Source organism: Wolffia australiana, chromosome 12, assembly GCF_029677425.1.
Source record: "Wolffia australiana isolate 7733 chromosome 12, ASM2967742v1".
NCBI classification, from domain to species: Eukaryota; Viridiplantae; Streptophyta; class Magnoliopsida; order Alismatales; family Araceae; genus Wolffia; species Wolffia australiana.
Genome location: NC_135846.1, coordinates 1,291,931 through 1,304,017, shown reverse-complemented (window position 1 = coordinate 1,304,017; position 12,087 = coordinate 1,291,931). Strand labels below are relative to the sequence as shown.

Below are 12,087 nucleotides of genomic sequence, written 5' to 3'. Positions count from 1 at the left end.
GATGTCCATCCCGCCAGTGATCATCCCTGAGCAACGTCCACTCTGCCAGAGCCTATCCTCTCCAGGCCATCCCAGCATCCCCGCATCGCCAATGTCCACCTCTCTTCTTGGAATCTCCTTTGCGCTGTGATGTTGACTGGATTTTGGATTCTTTTGTGGTTCAGTTTGACAATATATTCTTTCAAGAATTAATTCCATTCAAGTGGACCCTTGGGGGATGTGAATCAGAAGGTTGTGGAAAGCACACAAATTTAGAAACATTGCCGAAGTGTAAGCAGAACAACCCAAAGATTAGTCAAAGTGAGACTGCCATTATGCCTGAAAGAAAGCAGTGACACAGTCGTTGGGTACCCTTTGTTTTGCTCTTTAAACGGTATGAACACAATCACTCTAGTTGGGACTAGGTTCGTTTATGTAATTTCCCTATCCCTGTGTAAAGGTAGGAATCTAGAATTGTAGAGTCTATTAATAAGATTTTAATGCAACTCCAATTGATATGAGGAAGGAAATTCTATTATCTGATATGAATCAGGTACGATGAGATTCCGCAGAGACCTGTCTGAGTGACAAATGATCAACAAAGAGAAAAAACAGGTCAATAAGAAATGAAGATGATAGAGGATGGAGCTTTGCTGGATCTGCCTCTGCTCCGCTCAATTGGGAGAATTTCCCCCCTCCACTCACTGCCAGCCAACTTCAACTAATTCCTAATCACGCCCGCCTGGTGGACCGGAAGCCTCCTATAAATAGAGCCAGTCTTCTGCCCGAAGTCTTCTTCTCAAGTACACGTCCATGTGCCTCACGTCCAGCTTGCTTCATGAGTTTCATAGGGTAAGGTACTTGGGAGGTTTGTATCATGTTCCTCCAATAGCCTTGCTCTCTTATTTGCCTACCTCTCTCATTTCTCTCTTGTTTCTGCACTCTAACTGCACATTCTACAACTCTGAGTCAAGCTAACTAACATCATAATCTGGGAACCTCAAGAATAGTCATGCTCTCTTGATGTTTGTAAATGTCTTATATATATTAAAAATATTTTGATAAGAGCTGAAAAGAGACATCAAATGATGACCATAGGGCAATATGGCATTTTAGTTACCTGGCAATAACGTACGATATCGTAGAGATTTTGCAAGCCACAGTTTTCAAAGAAAACCATAGAGCTCTGCAAAGGTAAACATCAGAAAAGTAGATTAGAGAGGTCACTAGAGATTGATTAAAGATTGCGTCGAAGTTATTACCTGCCTGGGAACATCGGCAGGTCTGTAATAAAGTATACAGTCTGCAGGAAGTCCATCTCGACCTGCTCTGCCACTCTCCTGAGTTTTACTTTGTACAGTTATGAAAAATTGTCCAAAATGAAAAGAAAATCAATAAATAATAAAAGAAATTTTTTATTTCTCCTAACACTTTGATATGATCCCCAACTCCTCTCAATGTTATTTCAGTCTTTTCTCATTAAATTACTTCCCTTTGAGTAGATGTAGCGCCTCCCTAAGGAGGGTATAAAAAAGGTCATTGAATCTTGCTGACAGACAAGAAAATATTGTTATCCCTCTCGCTATATATAAATTATAAATATATATCATATTTCTATTCTAGCACAGAAGTTCTATAAAAAGGAAAGAACTCAGAAAGATATACCACCTGATAATATGTCTCCATAGATTTACTGAGACTATGATGGATGACAAACCTGACTGAAAAGGAAGCCAGCCAATTAAACGATCAGTGGTTGGATAAAGTAAATTGAAATCTAAAACATCCGATAGAATAGTTTTTCCTTGCGGGCTGTGTAAGGAATCTGAAAGAACTGCAACAAGCAAACTTCTAAAAGAGGAATAAAAGAAACAAAATCCTAATACTCTGGTATCTACCAAAAAGGCTGGTATCCAACCAAAATGAAAAAAGTTAAACTTCATGAAAGGATGGTTTCATGAATACCTCTTTTCTATAAACAGAAAAGAACAAGATGGTTGCGATATTTCGTTATCCCACATTCTTAGAGTCGAGTGGGTCTCCTGAGATTGTGAGATCATTTATGGACTTGGAAAGATTTTGATAAGATTGTAAACTGGTAGATTCCTCAACCCCTGTCAAGGGTACTTAAGCCATTTGTCTTTTGATCAGTTTCCCTTCAACAAAAAAATGCTATTTATGCATAGTCATTGAACGGTCGGAATATTTAAAGAGAGGCTAACTATATGACCTTTAGGTTACGAACTAAAGTGAATACTTCAATTGATGTCATTAAATTGGAAGCTTCAAACCCTCTTGAATAATAAACAGCCTCTTTATCCCCTCCTAAAGTTGCATATCGCGCCTGAAAACTAGGGTCCATCATCTGGGATCCCTAGGGGAGAGGATCAAGTCTGAACTTGAAAACAGCTTGATGCACCATCTCCCTTCAACCCTTAAGTGAATGTGACAAAAATGAAAAAAAATCCATGGATTGACCTATTGTCTCCATCAGGTAGGAACTACAAGATCACCCCAAGGATGCCTTAGGCATCGAGGGGTCACAGACCGACTATAGACCCTGGTCAATTACTGGAACACATTATCTGTCCATTCTCTAGTAGGCAGTAAGGGCTGGATAAGAGCAATCACACGTTCTTAAAACCAGCATTCTAAAACCAAAGAGTCATGCAGATAAAGGAGGAGAGTTCTCGGTTCCTGATTCTCCTGAAGATGGATTCTTTGGAACCAAAAGTATCCTTGGAAAATGGATTTCGATTCAGTATCTTTTGCAACATTGAGAAGAGTTGCTCTTTTGAGAGCACAGTATGCAGAATGTTTTCAGGGGGGTTATTGTTTATTGTTGGTCTCCCTAGTAGAACCAGTTGGGAAGACTTGATAGGCAGTGGTTTACCCTGTGGCAGATGTCAGCAGTTCTAGCCGCTTATCTCCATCTCTTGAACATAGTCGAAACCATGATAGCACACAATAGGCTCTATCATTCAGCAGTTTGATTTATGTTAGGACTTTTCATTCATGGGCATTGATAAGATCCATCCATTTAGCAGGACTTAGGTTGGAATTGCCTTAATGTTAATGAAGAGGTTCAAATGATAAAGGTTTGTGGTGGATACTTAGGCACCCACAGATGATGAAGGTTGCAGTAAGCAACAAAATGCTTCGGGGAGTTGAAAATAATCATAGATCCGGAGATTCCCAAATAGGCTAACCTTTTGAGTGGCCGCTGAATCCATGGGCAGGCAAGAGACAACCTGGCCAACTGAAACATCTTAGATGCCAGGGGAAAAGAACAGAAAAACGAAGTAGCTGTGAGCAAACAGTGGCAGCCTAAACTGTGAAACGAGGTTGTGGGAGAGCAATATAATGGCCATGCTGCTATGTGAAGCTGTTGAATACTGTGCCCAATATGGCAAAAGCCAAGTAGCCAGAAGTATCATTAGGTTATGCGGCCACCCGAGCAACCTGGGGCCTGTGGAATCCCACATGAATCATCAAGAACCACCTTGCAAGGCTAATTACTCCTGGGTGGTCAATGATGTAGTACTGTGAGGGAAAGTAGACCTCTCCAAAGGTAGGCAGACAAGACGTTAAATCGGCTGGGAGATCCTCCCAGAGGGGGTTCAGGTGCAAGTCCAGGACTGTAAACATTGATCTTCTATCTTTCTCTCTCTATCTCTCTCAACAGTGTCAAGATCATTCCCTGATGGAGACTTACCTAGGCTCTGTCATAGACCTTTCCCAACTAAATCAAATGGAAAGCTGAGGAAACTTATCTGCCTCTTTCCTACACGGTCACAGGTTTATCAGCCCCATTTCCCACTGTCATCTATAAATATATATATATATAGATCTGACGGAAACCACACATATTCCACAAAGCAAGATTAATTTATTAAGTGAGGCTTAAAATTTAAAACACAGAAGCTCTAAGATAACAGAACACGCACCATCAGGCTTATTAATTCCCATCCCAAATGCTACCTATAGAACACAAATAATTCATTAAAGCCTACCAACATAGTGCAAAAGTTGTGAGCTATCAGTAGCTAAAAGTACGCACCGTTCCCACAATCACCTGCAATCTATTACTGCTCCAACTGTCATGGAGAAGAATTCTGTCATCAGTCCAGATACAAATAAATGACCAGGCTTCATATTTTACACAGAAATATGAATCGAAAATGACGGGATACAAACAAATGAAAGGAAATTTATAATGGAAATGTGCTTGTTCTACTGAAAGCAAAAAAAATGCTGAGAAAGAGTCAACTACAAGCGAATAGTTATTTGCTAGTAATTTATCCTCTATGTTTCCTTTTAGTATTTGTACCCTTGTTTCTTCCGTTCTCCGTTGCATCATTCTAGAATTCGGGTCCTGCCTTAAAAATGGAGGATCCAATATCCCATGTGTATAAAGGATTCAAATAACTTTCCTTTTTCATATTACTCGTTCTCTTGCAGCGACTCTCAATTGCCTCTCCTGGCGGGATCTTCTAAGGGACAATAATAGCTCACTCTACAAAATATCATATTTTGTTGCAATATGCATCATATATATGACAGTTAGAAAAATAGAGAATATGTACTCGTTCCAAAGTCCAGTGTTCCAATGCTAAATGTCAAAAGATTTTCCTCCAAGAAAAAATCGTGCTGATGCATGGGGAAGAAAGACCTCAAAGATAAATAATTGTTGAATATTAGAACTGACCGAAAATGAACTTTTTCCCGCACCCCATCATGCATGTCAGCATGGTAGTGATCAGCCAAAATCCCTCTTTCGCGGAGCTCTTTGGCAACCTAGTGTTAAATGCAAGAAAAAATGTGTCAGGAAAAGGATGAACAATGAAACCCTAAAGATATGCCTTACATGGGAAACCAGTATAACAATTTTCCATGCACCAAAATACACAGATCAGTATCATTGTCGGAATCAAATGAAAATTTGTCATGCATAATGTCAGCATCTTGAATTGCAGACATTGCGTCATTCGCAAACCATTAATGATGTTTACATTACAATTCACAGCCGACATTGCTTCATTCTCAAACCATAATGATGTTTACATTACAATTCACAGGTTCATTCTAATGTGACAAAAAATTCATTGAAATATCCCGTAAAATTCAATGCCTGAAAACTAACGGGCATTTTTTAGTTTAAAATATTTTCATTTGAATTGTTGAAGATACGAGCTAAAAGATGCAGGCATATCGGGCTCCTTCTTCAAGCTTATCGGGCCCTACTAGACTCCTTATCAGGCTCTATCAGGCCCATTATCGCCAGCTAACGGCTAGTTAAACTAGCCGTTAGGAACTAGCCGTTAGACGGCCCTTATAAATCCCAAACATTGTACATTGTATGTTGTTGTTGTTTTTGAGTGAAATCATCAATCTTTCTTCTTTCATCCTGGTCATCCTCTCTTTTGCTGGAGTCTCAAAATTATCATGAATGATATCGAACTTGGATAAATGCAGCATCACGTTGGGCAAGACTCATGCACAAAAAAAATGGAAACCAAGTATCACTTTCTCATGTTTGAAAAGGGTTGCTAGAAATGCCTTAAGTACTAGGTCGAAAAAGCAGTTGAAATTTACAAAAAATCATCAAAGAAACAACATTTTTTCCCACAAAAAAACTTGGAAAAAAAATCATACAAGGCATTTGCATCCTATTATACCTGCTCGCATTCTTTCCTTGAAAAGCAATAGACAATTCCAGACTCTTTGTTAGGGTATGAAGTTTGTATGAATTCTGCGATTTCATCGATGACAACTTTGCCAACTGATGACTTTCCAGAGACCTTGCGACAAAGTAGACTGACCGAAATGTCATATCATGTTACTTCAGCTCTGATGAAACCTAATCTAACTGATGAGTAAAACCTTGTAAAATAAATTTGGCCGATTGATCGTGCTGGAAAACTTGACACATCTCGGAATATGAAGCATTTCCATTAAATCAAGCTGCACCTTTTGAGTGGCGGTAGCCTGAAACAAAAATCTAAAACAAATTAACCGGCAGAACGAGTAAACTATTGAAAAGATATTTTTCATTCAAGCAAAAGACACACAGTTAGTGCAATCACGGGGACTTTTGGAAATTGCGTCTTCAAGATGCCAAGGTTCTTGTAGTCTGGTCGAAAGTCATGTCCCCATTGACTACAACAGTGAGCCTCCTGAAACAAAAAATTCCATTAATGTAGTATTTTATTTCACAATATTAACAAATTGAATAAACTCATTTTTAAACTGTGTCTTCAATTGGAAGCTCTCTTTATGAAACCCAACATATAAAAGCAAAAATATGCATCTAATGAATTATTTGACAAAATTTCTTATGCATACTAATGTTCTGCTCAGGTTTGGGCCTGGTGAACCTATTCTAGAAGGCCCCATTAGAAACTGTAATAATGCATAAATGATACTGGCCAGTGGAAGGGACAGCTGCGCAGTGAACATTCAGACATAAATAAAGAAGGTAATGGAATAGAGAAGAAATGTGTAACTACTTGATGGGTGGGAGAGTAAGAAAATTTGTGTGATCCGGGGTCGCAAAAACAAACATCATCCCCAGCCCATACAGGGAATAGTCGGCCAGGCCCATGTCGGGCCAATCCACCATAGCTTTTAAGCCCTCCAACAAAAAGGGAGGCCAGCTTTGGTTTCCTGGTGAGTGTTCTAACACCTCCCATTACCTCACGTCTGAACTCACGGCTTCCTTTTGCAGACGATCACTACAACACTTTGCGCATTCCACTCCGCCGAGCCCCTCTTTTCCCTTCCTTCTCTTCTACCCCTCTCTATACCTCTTTCATCCTGGCCACTCTCTGAGAGTTGAACTTGGCAGTCCAACGTGAATTACAATTATCACTCTTGTGGGTACTTATCATATTTCTGTTTCTGGAAGAATTGATAAGCTACAGATAGAGGTTCCGATGATTGTTTCCATTGAATAAATAGAATACCTGTACAGCATCAATGTTCATGATAAGAAAATAAAAAACGTGTTCTACTCACATCAACAGCGATCAGTAAAAGCCGACCAGCATGATTACACTTTTCGAGTTTAGACATGAAGCGTTTGCTCTTGGATATCTTTTCAGGGGTTACATAAAGAATCTTGACATTTCCCTCTCCTTTTTCAAGAGCCCTGTAAACTATTTTTTCGTTCTCCTTTGTGGTGGTCGAAGTTAGCATGCATGCATGGATGCCGAGGGCAGTCAAGGCCATCACCTAAGAGAAAAGTAAGCCGTTGGTCATAAAAAACAAAAAATAGAAACGCTTGATAAATCATAATAACATTATCAAAGTGTTTTCCAAACCACGACAAACTTGTCATTATCATCCAAAAATTCTCCTCCTCACATCATGAGCATGCGCGATGATGAAGATTACAGTTTCATCTTCATCATCACAGAGGCACAAACAAATGTCAAGGATGATGATAAATCGTCTTTGTCCTCTCATCATTCTTAATGAAAACAAGAAGCTCGCGGCATCCGGGTCAGGGGAAAAGACCGGTGGCACGCAATGGCAGCAGCTAAACTGGCAGCTGTGAAAAGCTGGTGGATGCAGCAGATCAGTGATGGGAGGTGAAGGTGGCAGCGGGCAGAGCAGGGGATTCATTCTTCCATCATCATCGTCATTGTTAGTCTCTAAGATGACTATTTCATCATTGTCATCCTAGTTATGGAGGATGGAAGATGACACTGGATACTTCACCATCGTCATCGTCATCCTGTCTGAGATGAAAGACAAAAATGATAAATACTAATCAAACCCTAATTCCCAAGAGCTATTTACCAAATTTTAAAGAAAGATAATTAGAGATTACATCGCACATTTTTCCATAATTAACCAAATTATGATGCTTAGAAATTTAAAATAAAATTTTAAATTGATTTCAAAAGTAACAAAAACTGGTTCAAGAGGAACAGGGAGGAAACCTGATCCTGTATGAGAGAAAGCAAAGGACTGACCACGAGGGCCACGCCCTCACGAAGAACAGCAGGAAGTTGATAGCAAAGGCTCTTGCCACCTCCTGCAGCCATTATAACAAGAACATCTCTGCCGCTCATCACAGCATTGACAATCTGCCAATTAATGCAATACATATTAGAAAGAGGACCCCTAATTTGCAGAAATTACTGCAAACCACAGATTTACAAGTATATCCTTAAGCTTAACCTTCATTTCGAGAAGTTATTACAAATCACCAATAATAAAAATTAAAAGAATAAAATTAAATTGAACCAAATAAAGCATTTTCAAAAGAAATTTCAAAACATATCTATATGTATTAAAAGGTGCTCTTAACAGTCAAATCTATTTCCCAGCGTTTAATTATGAGATCTTCAAAAATACTACGATGCATTGTGTTTATCCTCGAATATATGTTTGACTACATATAACCAGAGGTGTTTCTTGACAGCATAAAAGATTGCATTTTGATACCGATTAAAGATAAAGAAGCAGAGAAGTATTAAAATTGACGATTATTTACCTCCCTCTGATTAGCCCGATATTTTGAAATACCAAAGACATTGAGCTTGACATCATCAGCACGTGAGTCCCAATCAAATTTCCCAGACCAATCTTCGACAATGATCGGAGGGTTACAACTGGCAGAATTTTCAGATTCTCTGACTGCTTCAAGTAGTGCCTTCAGGTCAGATTTTTTCTCCTGCAACTGCTGCTGTCTATCAAGCAGCACCCTAATCTGATCTGAAGGCAGAGATGAACACATTACGAAGTTAGTGACGGAAAAATCGTCTTTTTGTTTTTTAAAAAAAGAGAAATATAATCTTAGTTCTTGGGCCTCCGATTCATTGAATCTTGACTAAATGCACACTATTTTCAAGTTTTAAAGCCACATTGAATCTTATCCTGAGCCCTAACCACAAAAGATGTTCCAACATTCCTCGTTCTCGACGGAAGTTAGGCTGACTATGAAAAGTTCAAACTAGGGTTAAACGGTAATACCCATTAAAGGATGACCGGTAGCAAATTGAAGAACACCACTCATTGACCCAGGAAAATTAGAAACAAATTATACGCTAGTACAACATGATATTATTCTTTTTATACAATTCCTTCACAGATCAACCAGATAATTGACTCGACCCACATAATACAAAAAGCCGCCGACTTCTTCAATGGAAACGTTAGAGCCGCCGAAATTCAAAGATGATACAATTCAATTCAATTTAATTCTTTCCATCGATCGAGATTTCAAAAAACGAATCGGAAGCGGAGAGGAAGATACATTAAAATGTAGCAAAGTTTCCAAAATCGTAAGATTTAAACGTAAACCTTCGACTTTTTCAAGCTCTGCTTCCACGCACTGGAGCTCCTGCTCGACCTCCGTTTCCATGGCGGGATTCTCTAAACTTCTCCTGGCAGTATAAAACTTGGCAAATATAGTATAACTTTTTTTGCTTCATAATATGTAAATAAAAATACATTTATATGATTATACATATAATTACTTAACTAGATACCTCTGCAGTATAATTAAATACATCATTTATATACATAAATGTATAACTAAGAGGAAAGTTATTGATTATTGAGGAAATAAGGTGTCAAGAACTGCATGGACTTTTGTGAATAGTGAAAGTTTATATCAAGTCTTAAATTTCCCTTTCTTCCATAGTTTGGATATCAAGAATAGATGTGGGAGGAATCAATGTTATGTTATATAATAAATTTCTATTATTGTTTTGAGGTATGTAACAAAGTTAAACACAATGATAGTGAAAGAGGACTAAGTTACATGTTTTTTTGTTGGAAAGGGAGAATTTTGTAGATCCTTGAGAAATTGTGTTAGTCTGTAAGAAATTTCTATTGGTCTTTTTTCATTTCATGCCTTGTGAACATTTTTTTATTTGTGAATTTTATAAGTATGTGATTGTGAAAACATAGATTTAGTATCACAATTTAAAGTTTTACACTAGCATTTGGTGTCTACATCAATTCGTCATTTGAGAAATATATACCTTAAAATATGTAAACATATAATTCCACGCACTTAATCGACTCATAATTGGATTTCAAACTGAGATTCAGATAAATTGCTGAGATTATTTCTCTCACTTTTATATTTTCTGAAATTTTTATAGCTCATTTTAGTGGGTTTTCTATACTCAATGTCACTTTTAATTTTGGATTTTTGGCAAATAGGAAAAAAAAGAGTATTAATATCAACAAGAGTAAGTCAGGCCATGGCCTAATTGACTTGGAAGGTCAGAAGAGGCTCCAAGATCAGCTGATATATAACATAAATTTAAGGCACCATAGTTATGGTATTTCTCAACTACTGAAGTCATCAGTTGTACTGGTGTTATTAATTGTAGTATATACTGTAGTATGTTAAAAGCCATCTCATGAATAGTGAGCTGAGGAGATAAATAATAAAATTAATGTTTCTCATTACAATTTTCCTATTGTTTTTTGTAATAAGATTTATCCCATTTTTTGAAAATCTATATTCCTCTTAGAGTATTTTTATGTACATTGTCTTTCCATCGAGCTGGTTCTTCTCAAATGCATCCCCATACAGATATTGAATATTGCCCCACATCGGGAATTATACTCATAAACATATTAGTGTTTTTTTGTTACTGAATTCCATGTTTTGTCGATACTTTTATTTGGCTGATTTGTGATATTAGTCGCATTTTTGTTAATTTCTTGCATTTACTGCAACTCTTATTTCACATGTATAAATTCTTGGGGGGGTCTAAACCAGTACTTTCACTTGTATAATTTCTAAGGGTGTATACAATAGTGGATTCATTAATTATTCCGTCCACGTCTATAATAACCTAACTTTGCATATTTCTATCTTTTGTTAAATACCATTTTGCCATTATCCATAAGGCTTTGGATTTGAAGGCCTAGACTATTGATTTAAACATAGTGAAAGTCTGGATTTAGGGAAAGATATCATATGTATAACACCTTTAACATTTCTTAGATAGAATCATACATGGGATATTGAATACATCCAATTAATAGCTACACTTCTATCCATTACTTAAGAAAAAATTAAAAAGCTAATTCATCTCCCTCTTCATCACAAGTTTATCCTGAAAAAATCCAAAATGCATTCTCTTTTGTGCATATCTACGACTACGAGCGTGATGTCATCCTCGAGCACAATTGAGCAATCAATCTGTACGACATGCAACCCATAACTATTATCAAAAGAATCATGCATTTTTAAAGAAAACTATTGTGCTAGACTGTAAATTGTTCTATGTCTTGACAGCTAAAATGATGATCTCTATTGGTATTTATTTTCATATTTCTTCTGTGCTACAGGTGAGCATACGAAGTAAAACTTCATCTAAGTTTTATGTTCAGATAATTTATCTTATATTTATGCATATTTATTTATCAGAAAAATGCAAATTTCACAAGACAAAATTACTACACGTGCATTTTGTGTTAAAAGTGAGTCTCCGTTTTACTTTAAAAAAAAAGAGTCGAATTATACATTTTCTTCAGAAAAATGAACGGAATAGTAAATTTACTTCAAAAAATGAATGAAATAATAAATTAGTTCACAAAAGGAATACAATATTATTAAATTTTACCTTGTGAACAAAAAAAATAAACTATGGTTTATTGAAATTAACATGGCACCGTATAAATTATTCTTAATATTTCAATGTTTATTGTGTTCATCTTTCATAAACAATAATCAGCATAGGGTTCGGCAACTGTCTTCTATCACATGATGGAAGATGAATAGACGAAATAAGCCAGGGCTATAATTTATATATAACATTTTAAAATGTCCAATGATATTTTATTGACAACATATTTTATTCACAGTTACAGCCTAAAAATTTTCAGAATTAATTTCAAAAAAAATATGCAACCTAGAAGTCTGCTAGAAGATTTGGAATCATTTACTCCAGATTATATCTTATTCCCATCAACCCATAACATTGAGATTGCAATAATATATCTATTTTACTAAAAGATATTGAGCAAGATAATCAAAACCAGCTTCACTCCTTACAATTCAAATTGTTTTCCTGTGCAGCAGCAAGGGAAAGGCATAGAGAGGAAGGACATCAACAGTGCATGAGAGAGAGA

The 12,087-nt window shown here is 36.9% G+C and overlaps 1 protein-coding gene across 3 annotated transcripts in view; it reads right to left on the bottom strand.

Moving 5' to 3' along the window:
- RECQL2 (RECQ helicase L2) overlaps positions 1-9,383 on the bottom strand; it is a 29,011-nt gene extending 19,628 nt beyond the window's left edge. For all 3 annotated transcript variants that reach the window (XM_078584282.1, XM_078584283.1, XM_078584284.1), the window contains exons 1-13: positions 9,292-9,383; positions 8,483-8,703; positions 7,926-8,072; positions 6,997-7,212; positions 6,051-6,155; positions 5,863-5,967; positions 5,658-5,780; positions 4,688-4,776; positions 4,040-4,076; positions 3,927-3,960; positions 1,648-1,700; positions 1,242-1,319; positions 1,100-1,165 (exon numbers count right to left, since the gene is read on the bottom strand). In XM_078584282.1, coding sequence (XP_078440408.1) covers positions 1,100-1,165; positions 1,242-1,319; positions 1,648-1,700; positions 3,927-3,960; positions 4,040-4,076; positions 4,688-4,776; positions 5,658-5,780; positions 5,863-5,967; positions 6,051-6,155; positions 6,997-7,212; positions 7,926-8,072; positions 8,483-8,703; positions 9,292-9,352 — 1,335 coding nt within the window. In that variant the 5' untranslated portion in view covers positions 9,353-9,383. The remainder of the gene's footprint in view (positions 1-1,099; positions 1,166-1,241; positions 1,320-1,647; positions 1,701-3,926; positions 3,961-4,039; positions 4,077-4,687; positions 4,777-5,657; positions 5,781-5,862; positions 5,968-6,050; positions 6,156-6,996; positions 7,213-7,925; positions 8,073-8,482; positions 8,704-9,291) is intronic.
- Between the last annotated feature and the right edge of the window lie 2,704 nt (positions 9,384-12,087).